This window comes from Caloenas nicobarica, chromosome 18, assembly GCF_036013445.1.
Source record: "Caloenas nicobarica isolate bCalNic1 chromosome 18, bCalNic1.hap1, whole genome shotgun sequence".
Classification (NCBI taxonomy): Eukaryota; Metazoa; Chordata; class Aves; order Columbiformes; family Columbidae; genus Caloenas; species Caloenas nicobarica.
Window position 1 is genome coordinate 4989955 of NC_088262.1, and position 25224 is coordinate 5015178.

At 41.8% G+C, this 25224-nt stretch overlaps 1 protein-coding gene across 1 annotated transcript in view; it reads left to right on the plus strand.

Moving 5' to 3' along the window:
• GRB2 (growth factor receptor bound protein 2) overlaps positions 1 to 24276 on the plus strand; it is a 47243-nt gene extending 22967 nt beyond the window's left edge. The window contains exons 3-6 of the mRNA XM_065648036.1: positions 14639 to 14736; positions 19172 to 19294; positions 20484 to 20652; positions 22008 to 24276. Of these exons, the coding sequence (XP_065504108.1) occupies positions 14639 to 14736; positions 19172 to 19294; positions 20484 to 20652; positions 22008 to 22193 (576 nt within the window). The 3' untranslated portion in view covers positions 22194 to 24276. The remainder of the gene's footprint in view (positions 1 to 14638; positions 14737 to 19171; positions 19295 to 20483; positions 20653 to 22007) is intronic.
• The last annotated feature ends 948 nt before the right edge of the window (positions 24277 to 25224 follow it).

Sequence of the window (25224 nt, forward strand, 5' to 3'; positions counted from 1 at the left end):
ACATTGAGTGTGTAACTCTTAATTAAGCTTCATTGTTTTGTAGTACAGGGATCACTGGAGCTTTTTCCTCTAGTTGCTAAGTCCTGTGCTCTGGCTATATAAACTTCACATAAGTGAGCAAGTTCCACTGGGACTGAGCAAACTGGGGAAAATGGAACCCTTGCAAATTACGTGGCTTTTTTCTTTGCCCTGTTTGGTCTTGACTGACTTCCGAAACACTTGGGCCAGCGCAGGGTGGGGATGGAAAGTGCAGAGGTGGGAATGAATGGCTGGAGGGAAGAAAGTACTGGGAGAAGCCTAACTTTGCCCTGTCACAAACTTCACTTGTGGAATCCCTGCCTTGGGGACATGCCTTGGCTTTACAAGCAGGATATTCTGTTTTGCCTGTCACTCTCGTGGTAGCGCAGATACTTGTAGTGTGGCACTATGAGCTGACCAGGGAAGAGAACCAGCAGTGAAGAGGGTGGTGGTTGGTTTTAGCTGAGGTTGTCTTTGATTTGGTTTTCAAGTGTTTGTGCTGGCTGCACTGGGAGAGACCAGCTTTGGCGCGGGAGTTGGATCCGTGTACCCCGGGCTGGTGTTGCTGCCCAACGCTTTTGCTGCTTCATTCCAGCCCTTGGGCCATACATTTGGCTGAATCTCATGATGGCAGAGCAGCGCTCTCTTGGCAATTGTAGAACAGCCCTTTCTTTTTGTAACTTCAATTATTTTTCTTGCTGTTCTCAAAAATTTGCCTTACCGAAAAATGCTGCTTCTATTGTGCATTTGCACTGGGTGGTGATGGTTGTTTTGCTTTGAGTGCTGAGTTGCTGGCAATGTTTTAATATATTTTCAGATAACAGTGAAGTATTTGTTTTTTCAAGTGAGAGGTAGGAAATTACAAAGAATAAAGAATTGCATGAGTTGGCTTAGTGGTAGCATGCCTGTTCCATTTGGGGTAGTGGAGGAGGAAGGGGGAATAGATGGTGATGTAAGGGCTTTGCTGGGACACTCCCCCAGTAATAACTCCTGTGAGGAGCTGTAAAGGGTGGAAGGAAAAATAAAGATGTTGAGGATTTCGTGACTTGGACACTTGACATGAGTCATATCTTTTCTGTTTTAACAGGACGGTAATTCAAATGAACATAGTGAACCCTTATTGTATCACATGCAAAACTTTTTTTTCTCTTCGCCTGAACTTCATTCTTGACAAAGCAGAGGGTAGATTGCGGTTGGTCTGAGTAAAGGGTTGTCTCTATAAACCAGAACCATACGACTCCTGTGTAAAATTCTAGCAAACAGGGTTGTAGAAGCCCTGCGCTGATGAGGCAAGTCTTTAATTTACGGTATCTGTTGATTTAAGGCAACTGTAGTAAGCTTTACCTCTGAAAGGCTCAGTGTTGAGATTGGAGGCTGATTTTTCATAACATAGAAAAGTAGAGGGACTTTCTGCAGTATTTTAGTTCTATTTTCGGGTCTAATTATTACTTAGTCTTTCCATTTTGCCAGTGTTTGAAGTCTGCTTAATAGAGATCTCTGTCTTCTGTCTCACAAGCATTCATATCATTTTGTTCTCCATCAGTATGCTTGGTAAATTTTATGGCCAAAGCTAAATTATGCTTTCCCAAAGGTGCAGAGGCAACTGCTGTTGCCCATCCTGACAAGAGCAGGAAATACGGCTTCTTTGCATGGACTGACAGTTGTTTGTGGAGGGATTCTCAGATCCTGTCCAGAGCACTGATGTTGCTTTGCAGCGATTGTTCATAAAATCCCGTGCAGACTTTTAAAAAGCGATTTTCATTTTTCATCCTCAAATGAGATTTCAACACCATTAACTTCACTTTCAGTAGGATGGTGATTGAAATGCATGGGTGAGGAGTTACAGATGCATTTTAAAGTTGGGGAAAATACAGTTCAAATAGATGGTGGTATACTATTGTTAGATCACTAAGACTGTAAACCCTTTTTGGTGCAAACAGGAGACGTCAGGCTTCAGCTTCACTGACCAAAGTCATCAGCCTTTGCGCCTGGCTCTGAAGTGAACAGTGGTGACATTTGGGCAGCTGTCTCAAGGTGGTGGAACGTGGTTGGGCTTTTCCTTCTGTACTTTCAAATGCAAATTGCTGAGTATGCTCTAGGGGCTGCCAGAAAAGTACACGTGTGTCTTAGATGTGTAAGAAATTAGTAAATATCGATTGTTTAATTGCTACAGAAGGGATATTGCAGTTAACACTTGCTTGACATCCTGTGTCTAGTAGGTTTGAGTTTTGTGCACTGGTATTAATATGTAATTTTTAAACATCTAGTCGTAGAGTCCTGCTCTTGTGTGTGATTTCTCAATGTGTAGTTGGATGTAAGGGATGGCTTTTGCTATGCATATCAGTGATGTAACCAGTAAAGAATTAAACTTGGTGGAAGGACCAACAGCTATCACTGTTGAAAGTATGGAGCAGAAACAAAAACTTGATCGCCCCGCCAGTATTTCTTGTAAGTGTTCTTGAACTTGAAAGCTGTCTCATGCATGAAGTCTGTGTTTTCTCTGTCTATGCTGCAAAAATCTTCATTTGCCTCTTGCCAGGATGAGTATGAGGCATAGCTCAACCTGGCTGGCTAACCTGAAGGTAACTTTTCTTTCCATCTTATCCATTAAAGGTCCTGCCTTCCATTTCTGTACAGCTTGGAAAAAAGCTGTCTTAACGCCCAAATTAAGCATGTCATCAGAAGACACAAATATCTCAGCTGAGTCCCTCCCTCCTGCTTCCCCATTTCCCTTCCCAGTAGGATCTAGGTTTTTGCTGCCCCTTTGCAGGACCCATCTGTGGGCTCCTTGAACTCTTGTCCACCTCATGCTCAGTTTAATTCTGCCTAGGTAAAACTTAAAGCACATGGAACTATTAACTCATATATATGTAAGTTTTGGTGTTGCTTGTTGCAAGAATTGTGGAGCAGGCCTTCCAAAGGGAACTAAGGGTGTTTCCTTCACGGCAGCGCCTGCTCACACAGTCCTGCCCTGGTCCTTCCCTTCCCGTCTCCTCAGCCGCTTGCTCCAGTTCCAGAGTTGGACCCTGCACTTGCTGTAAGTATCTGTGTAGCCAACCAGTGAACTGAGATAGGTGAAAAATACACCAACTGTTCCACGGTCAGATCAGTTCCCGCTGCATGGAGCACAGGGGAGGCCGCAGCCGCACAGCAGGGACGGCACAAACCAGCTCAGACAGCGCTGCTGCCCAACACCCAGCCCCTGCAAACCCGTAGTGCAACCTCTGGGTTTGTAGCTGGGTAGGAATTCATGCTCAGAAGAATGACTTAACCAGTAAGATGGTTAATTCTGAGGTCAAGATGTATTAACAATTTCATTGCTGACTTTTGAGATGCCTGCAAACATCCTCATTCCTGGATGCAGGCTGAAGTCATCTGGATTTTCGCTCATAGTTCTGTGTTCAGTTGAATAAGTGTTCCACCTTTCAAGGCGTGACTTGACAACTGTGTTTTTTGAGAACCATCAATAAGAGACTTGAAACGCGCAAAAGTTCAGTGATATCAGAATAACTAAAGTGTTGCATAGGTTTTCAATTTTTTTTTTAACATGGCATATCAGGTGTAATTTACCTTGGGAACTTAGGTCATAGATAATTAGTTGTCAGATATTATTCCTGATGTCTTACAGAGCTGAGTATGACTGTTTTGCATTCTGTAAAATTTACAATGCTATAATATATTAAGCAATCAGTATTAATGCAAGAATCTATGCTGGTAGAATCCTAAAACCTTTAAAGTTTAAAACCAGATGAAGCAAAGCTAAGGTTTTTATTGTTAGCTTGTCTGCACTGTAAAATGAATGCATAATAAATACTGTAATAAAAAAGTTTAAACAAAACCGTGCATTTAAAGAAAAAATATTGTAAATATATGCTAATTGCACTGAAAGCCTTTTTTTTTTTTTCCCCCTGTAATGTTGCTAATAGTCTTGCCTTGATCTTTGGAAGCATGTTGAGTCTTCTGCTTGTGTGGTTGCAATAGCTTTTTCACTGAAAAAGAACAGAGCGGCTGCAGGTCGAGTTAATTTGCTTCCTTTAAAATTAAAAAAAATGAAAGTCTATGTTTTGAACACTTTAGAAATTTTTCTTTAAGGCCTTTACGGGCTGTATCTTTTCTTAGTGTGCTTTAAATTGTAGCAGACAGTTTTCTAAGTGTATTTCCCGCTGAAACATAGTTGGGTTTTGGTAGTGGTTTCAGTCAACCTTTAAATTTTTTCCTTCTGACTTGTTTTGTAGCTGACAGTTAATGTTGGTATCTGTCTTACTTATCACCAAATAGTCAGGTTGTCAGTACAAGGCATGTGCGTTTTTTTTCTTTTACCTTTTCCAGGTTTTCAAAGTACCTCAAGACAGCAGTTTTCATAATGGCTTTAGACGTGCTGTTAGTGACTTAAAGTTGCCCGTGCGTCCTGGGGTATCAGGCGTAGTCCTGCACTGACATCTCCAGCCTGTTCACAAGCAACCAGGGACACCTCGTTTAGGTGAAACCTATTGTAAAAAGGATCATGAAGATATTTAGAAAACCACAATCAAGCTCAGGTAGCAGTGGTTCATGATTGCACTTGGAGGCTCTGGATGTCTTTCCACAATATTATCTTGGGTATGGTAATATTGTGTTAATGAACTGGGTGATTAAATACAGCTTGCCTATAATATTTGTGGTGATGATTAGTTGAGTTGGGCTTATGCGTGCTGAAGATACCATTTAAAACTATCTTGATGGTTTGAGGAAATATATTATGAAAACAGGAAGGTGTTCAAGGATTGCCGGGCTGTTATACACGTAGACAGAAATAATCAACTGCACCAGCACAGGAGGGGGAATAACTAGCTAGGTATCAGTTCCTCTGAAAATACCCCAAACATTACAGTGGAAAACCAGTTGAAATCAAAGTGGCGTCAAGCAAAACTCCTAATGAGATGTACAAACAGGTCTGTAACACCTTGCAGCATGGAAAGAAGTTCTTCCACTCGGTGCATGTGAGGCCTTGGCTGGGTAGCGCTGTAGCTTGAAGTCCACAAGACTACTGTAAACTACCCTCTGGTCATATACCCTACATTTCTGATCAAACACTGAGTAAGTCCAGGTTGTTCCAGTAGTAACTGTCTTTCCTCCTGCTCAGCTTTTCCAGCCCTGGGGTGGAACTGCCTTACCCAGTGTGGTATTTCAGCAGGATGCCAAGTGTACCGAGCAATATTCAGCTTCGGTGGCTGCAGTCACCTTCTTTGGAGGTTTGTATTGTGCAGCTGTTCATAAGCAGTTTGTCTTCCTTAACACATCCTTTTAAACTTTAACCTGCTATTACTTATGTACATCATAGCAGCTCTGTTGTGTACAAGCATTAGAATGGTTGTAATGGAGAACCTCTTAAATGGAGCAGTTGCTCAACGTCACTCCACAAACAACTGTTCCTATCTGGTTAAAAGCGATAGGTAAATTGCTTGGCTTTGTGTGCTAGGAAAAGCAGTAATTAACACACGTACAGGTGTGGAGCGTTGGACTTTGTGGTTTCTTGGGCAATGAGATATAGCAGAGGTAATGGTGTGCATTCTCCATTTGGAATAGAAAGCATGACTCTCTTAATGTTGGCATTGCTTTATTTCTTGGTAAAGGAGTCTTGGGGATTTTGTTTGTAGAAGTTTGGGGTATCGAACATGAGGTGATTCAAGGCTGGTTGTTCCTGTTGCAATGTCGTGTTCTTCAATGAAAGGCAAGCCCTTCCTTGTCCTCTACTGAATGTTTGAGTGTGTGACTGCTACAGGGTGCTTAAAGGCAACGTGTGAGACACTAGCAAGGAATTATGCCTTCTGGTCCTAGAGGAATAGCGGAGGAATTGTCCCCATCTCTGAGAGTCGGGTGTATCTCCTTCCTTGGAGATGGTAAGAAATACATTCTTTGGCAGTACATTTTAGTGAGAGAGGTTAGGGCACATGCCAGTAGACGTAGGAACTATATGATATTCAAGTAAAATTGTTATGCAAAGCAGATTAAGAATGGATTTCATGAGCTGTGAATCCAGTCTGATTAATGGACTGTCATGCAGGTGTATTTCCCCAGGGTATTTTCACTTTTACTGTATGTGACCAGCTTCATTTGTATTGTAAAACTAAAGGGCAACCACAGCTCGAACGACAAGCACAGGCTATGGTTGCTTGTTCTTCATTACCTTTTTCAGTTTTTCTGTTTGATACACAACATCAAGTAATTGTTTTACAACAGAGCTGTCATGATGAGAGAAGTTGTGTGAGAAATACATGGTTTTTATATGCTTGCAAACTGCCACAAGACTACTGCTGATAATTCTGCAGTGTTTCTCTGTTAAGCTTGAAAGCAACTCTGAAAAACTCTCATCAGAATGATAGCTTGATAGCTTTTTATTATTATTATTATTATTTTCTGGTAGTGTGACTTTCAACCTTCATCCCTCAGAGCTTGTGCCAAGAGCTCTTACAAAAGCTTTACAATTTCCTTAAAGGCCTGGAAAGTTGTAGCTGGTTGTACTTGGATAAATAGTCCAGAGTATATAACAGATGTGCTTTATGCTTGGTACCCATGTTGCTAAACTTGAAGGGATAGCTGGAAACAGCCCCTCTTTTCAGATGGCCTGGAATTTGTAGCATTTCCATTAGCGGCAAATAGAGGAATAGAAACAGGAGACCTTACTCTCTGACCACTGGGTAAAAGTAGTTCTTTTTTTTTTTTTTTTTTTTTTTTCTCAAAATTGAGGGTTTATTTAGATGCTTATGTCAATGTATACTCTGTTCTTTAGGTACAGATGTGCATATATGCATTGGGGTTATTTTGGGGTGTGGTTTTGGATTTTGAACCTTTCCCAAACAGAGCAGGTTTTTACTCGGTATTCAAGGCTGTTCTCTTTCCTCAGTAAAACCGAGGGGAGGATGGCAGAGAGCTCTCCAGGCTTCAGGGCTCGACCTGTTGTTCAGTTTGTGCTTCGCTGATGGTTCTTCTTTTGGGACCCTGCTTAAACCTAAATTAAACAGCGCTAATCTGCTTACTTTTTAAATAAATACTCAGTGGGGACAGACACTTATTAGCAAGCAAATTACCGTCCCCTCTGGTACCCGAGTAAACTAATCCGCAGTGCGCAACAGCAAACTCACAAAATGCTTTGCTCTTCAGTGCTTCCCAGTTCCATGTGGAGCGGGTTTGAGGTTAAGGAAGGATGTTTTGTCTTCTGTTTCCGTGATAACATCCTGAGCACTGCAGCCAGTTATAAAAGGTGGCTGGTCCTGGTCTTTAGTCACTGTAAACTAACCCTTGGACTGCGAGGGAAAAACAACACTCCCCTTCCTCTTTTTAAGAAACCGTTCTTGTGAATCCCACAGCATTCTGCTCTCCGCGTGTGCGAGCCAAGCCGTGGAGCTTAGGCTGTGATAACAATCTGTTTCTTTTTCTTTTTCTTTTTTTTTTTTGATCAAGCACTGAAAGGAGACAGTGCATTCATCTTTATGTATTCACGTAAGCACCATAAAAGTTGCTGAATGTAAAATGAATCTCACCTCTGAGAGTCCCTGCTGTTGCTGAAACACTTGTGTGTCTTTTAGATGAGGGAAGCCCAATTAGAACACTGACTGTAGCTACTGCCAGCTCTGAAAAGCTATTTTTGTTTGGGTTGTAAAATCACCAATACTGATTTTTACTGCAGGCCATCATTCTATAATGGAGATTATTACATCAACCCCCTTCTTGAAAATATGTGATTTGTGGTATCTGTAAGTTCACCTTTATACAAGTGGTAACAGTGGGAGAACTCACTTGAAGACAACTCTGTAATCGCTGAGGCTGACGTCTCGCCATCCCTCACATGCAGTGTGGGCAGAACTGCTGAATTTGTTCTCATTTTACCTCTGTGTGCTTGTGCTACTGGAAACTTCCTACACAGAAGGAAACTTCATTGAAGAGGAGACCTGTGGCCAAGTTCCTTGAGCTTTATTGACTCCTTCCAGGATCTACATTAGACATTTTGGAGACCACTACAATACACTTTAAAATACAGTATGAGGTTTGGTTTTGGTGGTGTTCGATTTGGGGTTTTTTGTTATGGTTGGGGGCGGGGGGAGGTGTTTGGTTTTGTTTTGGGTTTTGTTGCTGTCATTTGTTTTTTCCTTCCCATTTCTTTGTGCCACATAAATCAAAATAGGAGAGCCATAGGAAAAGAGAATTGTTGTCTAGATTTTTTTTTTTAACTTGTCTCTCTCTTTCCCTTGTTATCTTAAATAAATAAATAATCCTGCATCATTGAAGGCTTTTGCCGGAGGGGAAATAGTAGTACAAGACTTGCAAGGCCTGAGAGGCAGGGTGGGTTAGTCTGTGCTGAGTTCTGTCCTTGTGGCCAGACTTGGTTGTACCTCATCTGACTTTGAGTTGCCTCAAGTATTCTTGTGTTACGTACCAAAAATTTTTTTAAAAAAGGGGTTTTGAAGAGAAAGCTTGAATGCTAATTCCTAGCTACATTCCTGTCTTTGGACTTTGCTTTGTTACAACATACTTTACTGTACTTGCCAGCTGGTGCTACTGTGGATTTTTTGACCACTGTACCTCTCTATCTGGAATATTGTGTGGTGAAATATTGCATGGAATTGGAATTGCAACTTGACTTTATCTAATGTAGTTAAAAGTAATGTCCTTTCCTGTAATCTTACCCAGCTCCTTTTCTCCATCAGCCCTTTCTGACGTTTAGGAGAATACTGGATTTACCTATAAATGGTTATATGGAACAAAACTCCAGTGATGAGTAGATTTGTGCCGTAGGCTTGGAGGGCAACATTAGTTATAGTTTGGAAAGAGAAGCTTAGACCCTAGAGTGACTGTCTCCTGCAACTTTCATTGTCATTTTTCCTTTGTTGTCTCTCAACTTTGTCTTGTCTTTTACTTTGGACTAGTTTCCAGGCTCATTCAAGGTACTTTGTGTGGTGGGAAGACTTTCTGAAATTTTTTTCGAGTTTGTGTTTTGTGCTCTTTTTGTGCCTTTAAAAATATAAGGGTTGAAGAAGTGTTTCCACAGTGATCAGGAGAATTGAAGTGAGGGTGAGAATGAAAACCTGTATCTATAACATGTTATTGCATTATATTACAATCTACATGCATTATTTAGCTAGTAAATGATAACACTTGGTAGTTAAATGCAGTTATAAAACAAGCTTTCTCTGACTGTTTTCACTAACACTTGCTTAGTGGTCGTTAAGTGTTTTCACAGCTTTTTGTATCCGCCTAGAGAGTGACTATTTACAATCTTAAAGTGTGTCCAAACATGGTACTTTAGATTTTGATCTGAAAACTGTGGGTATTTTGCATTTCCTATGTGTGATTCTGATAAACTGAATATAAGGAAAAGCCTAAAATACTTTAGCAGTTATGTGTTCTTGAGCTAGTCACCTTAATTGTCTAATGTATCTTTTTGCATTGAATGTTTGAAGTTAAAATTAACTGTACTGTGTGTCACAATGAATAAGCCAAGAAAATAAACATTCTGATTTGGTTTGACCTGAATTACAACGCCATTTCGAGGTGCAGATTACCCTGGGTTTCCTTAAAATGCCCTTTCCTCTGTACAGCCACCTTGTCGATGGCATTTTGCAGGCAGAGTGAGGAGGATTCATTTGTTGGGGGGATTTAGGAGCCACAGGTTACCAGAGAAGTTTGTGAGGAAGGAAAACGCTACGTGCTGGACTGTGTCGAATCCAGGTGTAGCTTCCATTGAAGCAGTGGGCACTTGCTTGGAACGTAGCTGGTTTGTACCTCTCTTCTTGGAGCAGAAAAGGAGCCTTTTTTCTCTGAAAAAAAATTCCTAACCACCGTTCCACCCTGGGACGAGTCATTTCCAGGCTTAAATATTCAGTTGCAGCATTGCTGCCCCTTGAATTGTTTGTTCACTTTTAAAATTTTAATTCCTGCCCTAGTTTGAGTGTCGTGAGCACTTGCCTTGGATTCCTGAGACTTTGGGAATATTTTTAATATACTGCATTGTTTTCTTTGTGCTAGCGTCAGTACAACTTTGTCACAGAGAAAAGCTCCATTGGCAGCTGACAGGTTGTAGTTGAGCGGTTGTGTTACCTTCTGTTTCCGTTAGCACATCAAGAATCCCAAAACCTTACAGAGCCAAAACTCAGAACCCTCCTGAACAAGCTTCTTAGGTCTTGTCTCTCCAGACCCCAAGCATCGATTTTTTTTTTTTTTTTTTTTTTTTTTTGCTAAGTTCTCACACGCATTTGAGGCCTTATGTTTAGTTCAGCTAAAACTTGGTGACTGCCTTGTTGTACCTCTTCTCCATTTCCATGGGAACAGATGGGCTTTTGTTGATAAGAGGTCCGTTATCAACCTAGGAAACGGGACAGGACTGGAGCGCTGTGGCTGTAGGACAGGGCTGACTGCAGGCTGAGGACATCGCATGGCAGAATGTGTTCAAACGGAGCAGCTAAAAATATCCTTCCTTCTTCCTCCTCCCGCACAGATGCCCCAATGTGAAAGGAAAAGTCACTCTGGCATAGACTTGATTAGATCTATAGCAGACATGGGGACTGGCTGCAAAGGAACACTTTATGTTTGAACCTATACAAAGAGCAGCAGTTTTTAACAGTTATTGAGATAATTTGTGCCTTTTAGATTTTTCGCGGACTCTCAAGGCGCTCTCAATTTGGAGCAGTGACTCTTAAGTTTCTCTTTGTTGCTTAATTTATCTGTATTTATTGGTCCTTGGGGAAATTCTCAAAGCAAAATCCAGTGATATATGCAGTGCTTAGACTAAATTTTATAGCTTTGGGAAAATCTTACCATAGTTCAGTTAAGAATCTCTATTTTTCTTAGAGGCATGGCGCTGGTTTTTTTAAGTATCCAGATGGTAAATTTTATTCTTAATTATTATCTGGAAGATCTCTTGGGGACCAGTTGGAGGTATGGGATAGATGGATTTACTGGATGCTTTTCTTAAAATGTTTTGCAGCAAAATGGTTTGATGACATGAAATCAGTTCTTTCCTTTCAGTGGGTTTATGATTTGAAATAAGAGAGCAATGTCAGGTGTAAACATCTAAACCAGATACCCCAGTGCAGAGATTTTTTTTATGTGGGTTCCCAATTTACTTTTTAATTGTATGTCAGTAATGAATGTCAGTGGCATATGTTTTTTTTTGAAAGCTAAAATTTTACATAACTATTCTGCAATTGTCATAATAATAGCTACATAACTTTGTAGCAGCCACCGGAATTCCAGCCTTGTGCGTCTGACTGTAAAGCTGTCCTGAATTTAAGGTACTTCAATACAAGTCATTTTTGCTGGACTAAGCATGAGAGCAGCTCCAGTGGTGTCTGTTTGAGACACCGTCAGAAAAAAACAGTTTTGGAGGTAATATGTTGTGGAGGTGACTCCTCTTAAAACGATACGTGAACATGGAGCGTTGTAAAGAAACCAGCATGTTCTGTTGCCTCTGGAAGACCTGGAAAGGGGCAAACGGGTGCTCACAGGGTGTCCGTGTGTGTATAAGCTTCTCTGGTATATAATGTAGGGCATGGACGGTTTGGCTGTCAGCCAGGGTGTGAATGGAGCTGTGACAGCTTGTTAAAATGATCCTAGAAAGGACAACGGGCTCTGAAGATACGTGAGGCTGGGTGTGAAGCAGGAAAAAGTCCTTGGAGCAAAGAAAGATGATGAAGGGGGAGCTGTGGAGGGTTCATTATTGCAGCAGAAGTCCCCTGGACAGGTTGTGAAAGCAGTTCACCTTACTATGCCTTTTATCCAGCTTTTCTTTTTTTTTTGGTCACAAAGCTTAATGCATATTTCAGCAATGCTCCCTCACTGGCATTTGGCTTCAGGCCAAGCATTAGTGAGTACCCTGAGCGCTGTGTGATTTGGCTCCTCCAAATCTATTATTGTATCTTCAGAGCAAAATAAAACTCATTAAAATGGTTAACATTTGGGCATTAGAATTTCTGATAATTTTGCATGCCAACTGCCAAAAGCACAAATATGTGGTAATGGCCTTCATATGAAGCTACAATTTACCAATTTTTTTATTCTTGGGAAAAGAACAGACTGCAGTATCCCTTAACTGCTCTCTGGTGGTATTGAAGTGGGTTTGTAGTACACAATCGTAACAAAGGTTTGATCTGTGCTACCTTTGCTAAAGGAACGCATACTACTGCGTAAGATGTGGCTTATTAGAAATCACATAAAGATGTGTCATATTTGTGTTTTATTGTATTGTATAATGACTAGCAATGGCAGCTGGGGTATATAACAACCAAACTTCCTGGGCATTCAAGCTATGTGCCAAAATCCTTGCATGACTGAGTTGTAATCTGGGCTTCAACCTCTACCCTCTCTCCCGCTGGTCTCTCTGCAATTCACTTTTTTACAGATGTTTTTCATCTCCATCTGCCCTGCTTAGCATCCCAGAGCTGCCTGTTGGTGTCATCTGCCGGTATTTCGTATTCTGGAGTGGAACCGGTTTCTGCACCGGACTCTGCCTCTCAGCCAGTGCAGGGGTTCTGCGATGTGCATAGTTTTTGTGCTAAAGGCAATTCAGCAGACACCAGCTGATGTGTGTTGACTCTCTGCGTGTGAGCTTTTACCTCCCAGCTGTATGAGAGGCACACTTGAACTGCTCCTGACCTGCAGACAGATCGTCCTCGCTGAAGGCTGGGCTGCAATGCGTGCTAAAACAGTGCTTGGAAATAAAGAAATGGAAGCTCAAAGTAGCAGCTGCACAAAAGATAGCTCGAATATTTTTAGCCATATAAAAGTGCTTAGCATCTTTTAAGCATTAAAGTTTCTTCAACTGAAAATATCCCGGACTGGGCAGTAAAGTTGCATATCTTTGCTCACCTAAAGTGTGTGGATGTGGCTCTGTTCCTGTGCTAGTTCCTCGATGGAAGCGCTGGCACCTGGCGATGTCCGTCCTGCCACCAGCCTCGGCGCTTGGGCGCTCAGGAACAGCCACCCTGCTTCACTGGGGAGATTCAGATTCTGTTCTCTTTTTGCTTTACCGGATTTCATTTCAGTAAGCCTTGAGGTTTTTCTCTTTTACATGTAGAATTCTTCAATAGGGCAGATTAGGATGTTGATATGTCACGTATTTTTGAAAGACAGCAAAAATTGTTTAATCTTCTGAGGAACTCCCATCAGCTGTAAGAATTTTAAGGCCTGCATTTGCAAATTCTTGTCTGCTTTTCCTTTTTTTATTTCCTGTCATCACCCTTCCAAAAAAGAAACATAGTGAGATAGCAAAAGTTGGATATAGCAACAGTTGCTTATGAAGAATTTTCTTTTTTTGGTGGATATCTTCATCATGGCTGCATGTGTATGTACTGTGTGATCTCTGGATCTGCATTCATGTTGTCTTTGCGTTTCCTCATCTTTCTGCATTCAGGCAATGCTTAATCATGTGATACTTTTGTGACTTGAGACTTTAAGTGTATCTTCCTTTTTTGTTTTTGTTTTAAAACTCAAGTCCAGATTTTTGTTGGCCATTGTCACAAAATTAAACAAGACCCTCAGAAAGCTGAAAAGAAAGAAAGTGCTGGGGAGAAAGTGTTGTAGTGCTTAATTTTAAAGGGGGGCAGGTTCTGTGTGATGTTTGCTTCCAAAACCAAATACAATCTCTTTAAGGAGGGGATAGTTTCAAACTACATCATGGCTTTATTTACAGAACGTAGTACTTTACTCAACAGACGACTTGCAGTCAGAGTACCAGGCTTGCCTATTGCGCTGTACCAGTTGACAGAAACTCAATGAAAAATAAAACACCAAAGTTGTTAGAGCAAGTATGCTTCGAAGTATCAATTTGTGCCTCTTAAAGCTACCTCTTCATGTGGCTCCTCTCTCGTGACTCCTGATCTTTCATTTCATCCTAAAGTTATAGGAAGAAAAGTATTCCTTTAAAAAAAAAAAAAAAGAGACTTTGTTCATCTACGTTTGCTGCTTGTGTGTGTTTAACTTTATTAACATGAAAAATGCTCAACAGGCAAGTTGCTGTTCCTATAGTCCAATTTAATCTGGTTTTAACTTGTATTGGCATAAACCAGCTGAAGCTGCAGGTTGTATCTGGGCCTGTGCTAATGTTGTCATGAGGGAAGTTTTTTGTAAAAATTCTCTATAATATAGATGTTGCCTACAATCTTTACCGTATCCAGTGTGTAACCAGTGCAAATGCAGAAGAGCTGGATGAAATCATGTTTATGCTGAAAGCATCAGGTTTGTCAGCTGAATTCAGGAAAAAGTGATCGTTAGAAGTGATAAAGAATCAGAGTTTCTTGGCTTGTAGATTTTTGACAATATTTTGGTGATGACAGCTGACTAGGTTGAGATCTGTGCCAAAGATTATGTTGTTAAAAGTACCTGTGAATTTAGGGTGACTTCCTTACTAAAGCATGGAGTTTTGGCACTAAAATCCTTTGGCTATTTTAAATTACTCATTCAGCTTTTTGTTCACCACAGTTCCGAACGTTCATGAGACGCAGTAGAGAAGAATGCCTAGTACCATTTTTGTAGGTTCATCTTACAAAAGCAGTCTTTGAAACACAAATAGGAAGAATAAGCTAGTACCTTCCTCAGTTTTGCTGTGTCTTGAAGCGTGGTAAGCTGCTTTTTTGTTTGCTTCCTTCAGGTTTTGAATGAAGAATGCGATCAGAATTGGTACAAGGCAGAACTCAATGGAAAAGACGGCTTCATTCCCAAGAACTACATAGAAATGAAACCGCATCCGTAAGTAGAGCTCTGGCGATAGGCTTGCTTGGTCTTAGTTTTGTGCATCCTCTCCAACAGAAGGACGGTTTTCTGTGGAATACTTTGCAAAGTGTACCTTAGCAGACCTACCAACGTGTCTGGATGGATCAGGGATGGTTACTGAGCAGTGTTCTGGCTGTAGTGTTCACTGTAACTCATTTCACAGCTCGCTATACAGCAGGGTGGTTTTGGAAGCTTTTCTTCTGGTAGCTCTGGTATCTTGCCGTAGGGTCAGACAGACTGATCTGGGGGACAACAGGCATAAACCAGCAGAAAACTCTCTACTAAAGAGTTGTCACTACCACTGCCCCAAGAAAAAGAATGACTGTGGTCTTGTGATGATTCTCTATTTTATTTAGCATCACAGATAAAAGTAAAGAGATTGTGGCATTCACAGCTCGCCAGAACGATGTTTAAGGATATCTGGAGCTGAACTGTTAGTATGTCTGTCACATCACAGAATTGTTTAGGTCGGACAGGACCTCGAGCAGTCATCTGGGCCAACACCTTCCTCTCAAAACAGGCCAACAGCCGGTTGTTGTTCCCACAGCAAGTGGGAAGTAAAGCGAGGATGCACAAGGAAATTCTGAAATTGTTTAAAGCCTTGTCTGCCTTGTAAGGTTTACCCCGATTGTGCCAGTCCACCAGGGATCATAAATGTACTTTGCAGTTTCTCTCTCTCATTGATTTGAATCATTATACTTCTCACAAGTTTTGGAGGCATTTGAATTATACTGTGGTGATGTCTCCTGTAATGATGATGATCAATTTTTTCTGTAACCATGCGTGGCATTTTGTTTTAGAGGGATGGAGCTGTCAGTTTTCACTTTTTGACATCTAAAGGGAATCAACAATATGTGAGCCTGCAAGTGGGTGAATTTGGTAGCAGTTTTTAAGCATAGTTAATTTGACCTTTTCTGAAAATGTTTAAACTGCTGATGGCAGCTGGATGGAGTTAGCTCCATGTGTCAGCAATGCCGAGAGTCTTAACTAGTGCATTAACAACCCTGGGAAATTATGCAAAAGTTTTTATAGCATAATGTTTGCTTAGCTGTAATGTGGAGCTCTCTAAGTAGTCATACAGGTCACACAAAAAGCAAATTGCAGGCAACTGGCTACGTATGAGAGAGAATGTTCGTTTTCTCAGATTAGTAACAAATCTTGTTGTGGGAAAGTGGCGCTAGAGCTTTTCAAGAGGATTTTGAAAGAAAGCAACTGAAAATGTCTTTAAATCCTGTCCTAGGATCTGAGACTTAAATGCTCCAGCCCCAGAATTAGTCTTAAATGCAGTGTTCTTCCTTTGCAAATCTTACAGTTTGCTTTGTAGCTACTAGCAAATGAAGCTGAAAGGAAAATGTCACGCCTCTCGCTCACCAGCTGAGTCAGCTGGGTTCTGAAGGGTTAATCACATTTGCCACGTCAGTTAAGAAAGCGAAGATGTGAGCAGACACAGGCATGATACTGGTTGAAGAGCTGCAGGAAGCTCTGGGCAGGGAGGCTTCCTGTGCAGGCACCGTGGCGCGGGGCGGCAGGACCGGCCTTCTCTCTGCAAGGGGCAGGGAAAGAATTTGCTGTTTGCGAAACGGCCTGGATCCAACTTACAGTGCGCGTATCTCAAGTGTTTGTGTTTGTAATCAGCTTTCCTCGAAGATACTGCAGAAGCCTCACTTAACAATATCATGACTTATGCAGAGGAAATCAGCCAAGCTAATGGGTTGTGCGAAGTAAAGCCAAAACTGGCGACTCAAATGAGCCTGAACGCGATGTGAACTTTTTGTTGTACCATCGGCGCGTCTCCCTCTGGCTGTGCAGCATCAGCAGTAGTGCCTGGGTTTGCTTTTGCAGTGCTGACTTGGGTGAGTTTCACCTATATTGCAAAGCTGCTTGGAGACAAGGGTTATCAAGCTTAGTGCTTCAGCAGGGAAGCTGTGGGAATGTTGTGGTCGGTTTCTTTGGCCTAATTCTCTTGGGCACACTGTGATTTTTGTTAATTTTTTCAGTCATTCAGTAGCAGAGATTCATATGTGCACAGCACTTCTGATGCTTTACAAATGTGTTCTTAGGTAGACAGTAGACTTTCAAAATAACTTTCCTTGTCTCTTTCATCTGTGGGGTTTTCTTTTCATCTTTTTTATATTTAGAATTCAAGCTCATTTGGCTAAAGTGGTAGTGAAGCCATAAAACTGCAAGGGAGTTCAAGAACTGTAGAAGATTTTTAGTCTCTCTATTGAAGGTAAAGTGCCTTCGATACAGCTGGCAGAAAACTTTAAGAATTTTATATTGTTACTTCCTTTAATCAAATTGTACCCTTTGTAGTGATGCAGTAAAATTTAGGGGGAAAGTACAGTATACTTGTGAGGCTTCGGGAAGGGTAATAGATGTTCTGTCAAGCTCTTTCAGATACGGAAGACACAGCCAGTGAGAGGAACAAGAGCTTCTAGTAGCTGGAGAGTGTGGTAATCAAGTAATCAGTCCTCCTTCACCTCTAGAGATAGCTGCTTTGTAGTGAGGAAGATCTGGGGACTTCATGAAAGCTTCAGCTTCTCTTAAGAACAGCTCTGTTTCAGGAGAGGGCTCTGCAACTTCTGTCTTTTTGCTGCACCAAAACCTTCACTTAGAAAATGAACTCTGTGACTGGAGTTCTTGTTATTAAATGCTCTCCGCTAAGGTCAATCATCTGCATAGTTGTAGGCTGTGCTTCATGCTCCTGTCCTCTGTGATCTGTTCCTTGGAACTGAAAGCTGTACTTTTTGTTTGTGAAGATGGTTCTGCTTTTCCCATGCCATATGACCCACCACTTGGCCCATGTTTGCCTTTAATCTTGGAGCAGTCTGGAAACGCAGATGTAAATGTGGATAAGAATCCCATGACTGGGGTCTGTCCGTCAGTGCTGACGATCTGTTGCATGAGGTGGGTTCACCCGTGGTGTCACGGAGCTGGTCAGCCTGTGGCTTTCACTTCTGTGCAGTTGTCAAGAATTTCAGATGTGGCTTGATGGTGCAGCTGTTTCATGTGACTGCTCCTGTGAAAGCTGCTGGATTGTCCTGGCTGGAGGAGAAAGTGAGAAAACAGGGCACTGAAACAAGTTTTATCAGCATCTTTCCTAGAACCGGATCACATGCCCAGCAGAGAGACCTTGAGGGAACTTTTCTTGCTTGTTCTGCATGTAACTCCGCTCCTGGCACCCGCGTTAGCTGACAAGCGATACCTGCCCTTGACCACGGCGCTCTGGTAGGGTTGGGAAGATTGGGCTCTGGGCTGCAGGAACAACCAGCTGCTGAGTGAAGCTCTTCGTTCTCTCTGCTGAAAGAGTCGTGTCTTACCACCTCATCTAAAAGAGGCTAGAAATCGGATTTGATACAAAATGCACTTTCCATTTGTGCAGGATGGGTCAATCCGTAGACAGGATCTTGTTTCTACAGCTGTAATGTTTCTGAAGAGAAACCTGTGAATGAACTCCTAGTGTTTCCCTTGTATTTTGCAAAAAGACTTTTTAAAAAATATTTTAAAAATTCCTACCCACTAAAATAGTGATGTTTCTGTGCTTAGTCTGTAATAACTTAAGTTTTTTATATTGTTTGCTCTGCAAATCATGACTAAGGCATGGGTGGCTTTTCCTTAGGAGACATAAGTGATAAAGGAGACTGATTATAAGTAATAAAGGAGACTGATCATCCCCCCACTGATTATCTTTGGATAATAATGAAATAAAAGCTGCTGTATCATAGGGCAGTTAGGAGTGACCAGCCACTAGTGCAGGACTTTGTTGTCTCAGAGTTGATGGCATCCTACAGTTTGGACAATTAAACCTTTGCATGTAGTGACCTGAGATTTTATTCCTTGGTGACAAAGGAAAGGACTTGAGTTTCTTGTTTGAGCTAGGCATTTAATCTGTTTGATTTTAGGTTATGAGGCCTATGTAGCGCAGACCATAGTTGACATGTTAACTTTGACCAAGGTTGTAGCCAGTTCCCAGCATAGCTGTCTTAGTCTCACAAAGCAGGACTTTGTTGTGAAGCAATTGTGTACAGTAGGTTCTCGTTGTGATGTTTTATGTGCTAAGCTGCAAAACAATGTGAATAATGCATTAAATTTTGAGCAGGTTTTTTTCCACCTCTGTAAACAAATCCTGTAACTTGAGGATTTCTCTCGTACCACATCTCTGCTTTGCTAAATTGGGTGAAATGGGGTGATTGCAAGTACCTGCTTATCAAGTTACGGTTGTGTTATTGCCAGGATGAAACCTTGTGAAAAACCACTTAGTTCAGAGCCTGTACTTGAGTGGCAGTGAGGTGCAGTGGAGTTATTTCTGTTAGGAATCACTTAATCTCTATGTGAGTATCTACATCTGGCTCTTCCATGAAAGGAATACAGTTCTGAACTTTCCATATTACTCTCCTCCCTCGCTCCACAGGTGGTTTTTTGGAAAGATTCCCCGAGCGAAGGCTGAAGAGATGTTAGGCAAACAGAGACATGACGGTGCCTTCCTCATCAGGGAGAGCGAGAGCGCTCCGGGGGACTTCTCCCTCTCCGTCAAGTGAGTAGTGCCCAGCAGCAATCCTGGGTGGGGATCGGGCCTTCTGCTGCTCCTTTGGGTAAAGGACATGTGATTGTCAATGCTGAGGAGTAGGGATGCTCCTCCTGATGCCCTGTAGTGTTCCTGTTCTTCCAGCGATACTGATTCCTTTTCTAATAGAACAGATATATATGCTCTGGTTTATAACAAGCCTACAGAGCTGACCTGCTGGCATGTTGCTCTCTGGCTTTGTAGTCCCGGGCACTGTTGGTTTGTCTTTGGATCTCGTTCCTCGTCCTTGCAGCCCCGAAGTGCCCAGTGTGTATGTGTTTTAGCCCATTCTCCTTCATTCCTCTTTGGCAGTGATCTGTCTTAGCAGGATTTTTTTTTTTTTTCCCTGGTCATCTTTGGTCTGTAACCAAATTTTTGTCCTCCCATACAGCAGCACTGAGTCATGCCAACAAATCAGATTAAAGTCACTGATTTTGAGGTGTTTATATTTCTGTCTTGGATACAATTGTCCAAGCTGCCAAACTAGATATGAATGGGAGAAATTCCAGAAAGTGCATTCCTTTAAGAAACAAAATTATGATAGCGTGGCTCTGCCTGCCTGTTAGCTTAGTGTTGCCATCTGGTGGTAATGTCTCAGCTGATTTTTTTTTTTTTTTTTCCCTGTTTAGTTTAAGAAAGTATTTTCTAAACAATGATGTGCAGGATTTGGAATGGTGAGAAGCTCTCAGGTTGAGGAAGGGAGAACAGAGGCAGTACTCACGAGTGGTTTCACATTGGTTTTTTTATCCAAGGTATTGTCTACGTTTTCAGCCAAAATACAGAAGCTGTGTATGCCAAGCGTGTGGCAGTTGTCTCCTGTTTTCAGTCTTTTAGACTGAAGGAAAAATATTGATGTGCCATTCTTCTGGAAAAGCCTGATGGACTCTTTGGAGTTCTTCTTTATTCAGAGTAAAATATTATTTTTCAAAATAAATTTCAGTATTTGAATTCGATCTTTCTGATTGCTGATTTCTGCAAAACACAATTGAAAAGTGGTTTTCAGACATCTTCTTAATATCTGTATTACCAGTGTTGTTGACAGTTTTCACTGTGCCCTGAAGGACTTTTTTGTTCCAAACTCCATGCTGATGATCCCAAAGGAAGAATACTCAATGATTAATAATGTGCTTTTTTTGTGTTCTTCACTCCTTCCTCCCAGGTTTGGAAATGATGTGCAGCACTTCAAGGTGCTTAGAGATGGGGCTGGCAAGTATTTCCTCTGGGTGGTGAAGTTCAATTCTTTGAACGAGCTGGTAGATTATCACAGATCCACATCTGTCTCCAGAAACCAGCAAATATTTCTCCGGGACATTGAACAGGTGCCACAGGTAAGAGGAGTGTCCTCGTAGACTGTTTAGACTACTGCAACCACAGCCTGAAGTGGGATTGCATCTTAGATTAAATGAATAGGGATGGAAAGAAGCTGACTGACATTTTTCTTGCCTGTAGAAGTGCATCGTTAGAACCCACAGCCAGAATTATACAGGGAAATAAGCTGGATGTCTGTGCAAAACCTACCTGCTAACTCCTTCGTTCCCCTTTAGTTCTGGCAAAGTGTTACTGTTGCTGCTTGAATATTTGTCTTGTCTTAATGTTTCTGAATACTGTTGCAGGAAGATCATCTGATTCCTGTGATTTAAAAATGGGTTTACTCCTGGTCTAGGACATGGTAAGAAAGGACAGTTGTACTGGTTTATAGCCAGAGCTGCACCCCTCTGTAGCCAGTGAAGTTTGGTGCTGCTCTTTCCTGAAGAGGTGGTTACAGGCAGTAGCACATGGAACATCTCTGGCTGTCTGCTTTGGATCTAGCCAGTGTTCAGAGAAACCAAAAACTACCGCTAAGTGCCAGCAGAGCAGCTTGTGTATATCTAGCTTTGTATTGTTCCATTTCCCAGGGCAATCAGAATGTTACGTTGCATGTAACTGGACCTTTTGTCAATTTTTGAATAAATCCTTTTGCCTCTATGTGCAGCATTCTAGTTCTAGCTTGAGGCCAAGGGATGTGGAACTCGCACAGTTCTCCAGGTGCCACAGGCACCCTCTGCCACAGTTTGTCTGAATTAACATCTGGCTGCACTCTTTGGGTCAGTGATAAACAGAGGATGAGAAAACAGCTGGCCGAAAATGATGAGCATGAAGAGACCTTCCTAACCTCAGATTTTAAATAAACTGTTAGTTTTTCCATAAGAATTGAAGTATTTGCTGACCAGGCAAAATCTTCTGTGACAGAATTTCTTAGTACTGGAGAGTTTTAAGGAGAAAGACGCCAACATCCAGTTGTTATGGGCAACTTTGTGTATCACGGCGTTAGGTAGATTAGTGTAATATTCATGTTGTCAGTTGGTGAAAACAGGATGAATAAGCAAAAAGACCATTGTATTGCAGTACAGATTTACAGTAGGTCGTGAAGACTGGAAAATACTAGGAAAACATCTTAGTCATCTCCTATCTTTGTTTCAGCTCTTTCACAGAAACTTGACTTTTTTTTAAGGTCCTCAATAGACTATGCTTTCCTTTTCAAACATCTTGTTACAGATGTTGGAAGCTGGCTTGCAGGGAAATGAAACAGTCTGCGTGTTTATTGTTAAAATCTGGTGTAAGTTAAGCTCCTGCCTGAGGGAGCAGGTGCCTCTAGTGCTGCGGATGATTCTCACTTTGTATATCCTTTTCTTTCCCTTTTCAGCAACCAACGTACGTTCAGGCCCTGTTTGATTTCGATCCCCAGGAGGAAGGAGAGCTGGGCTTCCGCCGCGGAGACTTTATCCAAGTCCTTGACAATTCTGACCCCAACTGGTGGAAGGGCGCCTGCCACGGACAGACGGGCATGTTTCCACGCAACTATGTGACCCCAGTGAACCGGAACATCTAGAGATAAATATTAGAGATTATTTAAAGAAACCAGAGAAACAGTAAATACACATACAGAGCCTAACTGCAGCCAGTGACCTAAAATCACACGGCGTGAGGTGATCCTCCTTCACTCAGTATGGAACTTCAGGGCTGGGGGGGAAGAGTTCAACTTACACACCAAAACTTATCTTAAAAAAAAAAAAAAAAAGAGAGAGGGAGAGAAAAAAAATAAAATAAAATAACAATTTTCCTCAGCTGCTCCTGGGTTACCCCCTTTCATTCACTCTTCTTGTTTCCCCCTCCTCCTCTGTCCATCAGTGCATGAAGTTTTAATGCCATATAAAGTCTTAGTCATGCAGTTAAAGGAAAAGGGAGAAACTCTGCTGGTATTTTCTCTCTCTGCAAACGGTCTTCATTTGACATGAAGGGACATGAGAGAAGAACCAAATCCACAGTCCTGCCTTTAAAAAAAAAGCAAAAATCATCAGTCTCTGCTTTTGCCTTCAACATTCAGCTCTTCTTGCCTGGGAAAGATGAGGTGTTAATCTACTTTTTATTGTCTCTTCTCCTTTGGCACTTTCTTCTGAAGCTCAGCAGCTTCCAAGCAGGGGAAGGGAGAAGAGTTGTGTGGCTTTTTGTTTCTTTTTTTTTTTTTTTTTTTCCTTTTGAGTCACAGAGCTGCTTTGAGAAACACCAACGTACAACTGAAGTCTGTTAATGCTGTGCTGACAGCTTTTTTGTTTTTTCTTAAAGGTGTACGGTTGAGCACATTCTGCATTTTTTTCCATAGTGCCTTTCCCTTACTTTCTTTTTTATTATTTTTTAAGTTAAAAGGACAGTCCAGAGCTTTTCAGAGGGTTTTTTTTTTTCTGCCTATGTGTAAATAAATACTTTTAGGGGAAGGGTGTAAAGGAGGGTGGTTTTATCAGTGGACATTTGAGAAAAAACTACAAACACAGATGGAGCTTTAATCTTAAGATTTGTCTTACAGTTCAACTTTCCTTATTCCAAGGAAAATAAAATCAAGGCATGCAAGTGGCAGCTTAGGCTGCTCACAGGTGGGGAGCTGCAAACAGGAGCCTCAAAAGAAGTAAGAGGAAGGGGGAAGTTATGACCAGGGAAAATGAGGACAAATATTTCGGGGAGGGAGGGTTAAGGGCGGAATTTGAGAAATAATAGCCCTGAGATGTCCTGTAAAATGTACATTCCTTTGATGGAAAACTTTATAATGCAGAGAAACCTCAAGAAATAGTGCTTGAAAAGATAACCTTTATGCTATTAGTGAATGTTTCTACATGATGCATGTAATCAGCCTGTCTCTTTGGCCTGGATAGGGAATATTTGAAGTCGTGTTGCTCTTGGAACGTGGGGTTGGCATCACTGTTCTCCAGTTTCTCTTCCCTCCTCAGGTCAGTGTTCCTGTTGCCGTAGATCCCCCACCCCACTCCCCGTTCACAGCAGGCTGTGTGATGACCGTAATCCCCACCCTGCACCATGATGCCATTTTTTGTGGCCGTTTGCTCCTCCACCAGAGCAATGTGACATTAAATTGGACGGAAAGGAAAGCAATCCAGCCGCACCGCTCTCTGTGCCAATCTTCAGTTGCGTTATTTTTCCTTTTAATGGCCATTTGGCTGGATCCCTTCACCCCACCAACGAATCCAAAAACTGCAGTGGAGATCTTCTCCCGCTCTGCCTGAGCTCGGGCAATCTTCTGTTGGAGGGTGCCTTTTTTTGTACTAAGTGTTACAAATGTTTTATTCCTGAGACGAACTCTGCCTTACACTTTAATTTTCCAGCAGGTGAAAGAGAGAGCTATCCTGTAGAGTATTACTTTCTCCCCCCTCTCCTTGCTAGCTGTCACTCACTTTCTTTCTTCTTTGTAAAGTGATTGGAAAAGGAATCTATGGCATTCTACACCTGGACCATTTGATTGTTTCCTTATTTTGGAATTGGTGTATATCATGCAGCCTTGCAGACATATGTCTTGTGTGTGTATATATATATTAAAAAAAAAAATCAGTGTTTAAATAAAAAAGGCCTATGTACTTAATCCTTTAACTCTGCAGCAGCATTTGGTAGATAGTAATTAACTGTGAATAATAAATATACATTGAATTCTTCACTTGAGCATCTGTCTGTTATTTCAGTTAACTGACCAAAATATAACTGATTGACCTAATGTGTAGGATATTAATGGCTACAGGAGGGAGAAGCTGTAAGGTCCGCTCTGGCCTGAGGTGCTCGGACTCTTCAGGACTTAGTTCCATTTCTGTGTTCCTGGACAAATTCTTTACTCTTTCAAGCTCAAGTCACCGGAGAGCTGTGTCATTTTGCATGTGTGATAGCGAGGAGGAGGGGAAGGAATGACAGTGTCGCTTCCAGGACTGGTGACCATGTGTCTGTCAGCTGAGAGAGAGGGTGGCACTTCAGTATTTCTTCTAAGAAAGTTTTTTTTTCTAGGCTTTTTACCAAACCGCTCCAGCGCCCCTGTGGCACGGGCTATGCTGTTGCGAGGAGCCAGTAAGGGAGAGCAAAACACCGGTTCTTTCTGGAGTGTCTTGCTGAAGGATGGAGGGGAAGACGTGCGTAGGACGTGTGTGAGCACGGCAGCTGCTCAGGCTGGCACGGGAGCCCTTGTTTTCATTTTCGTGGCCTGAAGAAGTGGAACTGGAACAAGGTGTGTGGGCAGCTCTGCAGCTCACCGCTCTGCTGGCTCTGCAGCTGCTACCCAGCCTTCGCCTATGTTCAGAAAACGCCAGTGAATTTTGTAGTCGATTTTAATACATAATAGGAAAAAGCCCACATGAGGGTTTGGGTTATTGTTTTTAACAGTTGCTCTTAGTTATTATGCTCAAGTACAGATAGTCAAGGAGTTTGCGGTTGCTCAGAAGTGCCTGGACATCCCCATGATGAGTTCCCCGTTTTTCATTTGTGCCAGTTAAGTCAATATAGAAATGGTTTGCAGTGGCTTTTTTGTGATGTTACAACAGAATGTGTGCTCAGAATTATGCGCTGTTCATACCTTGGGTGTCTGCTGAGAAGTTTAG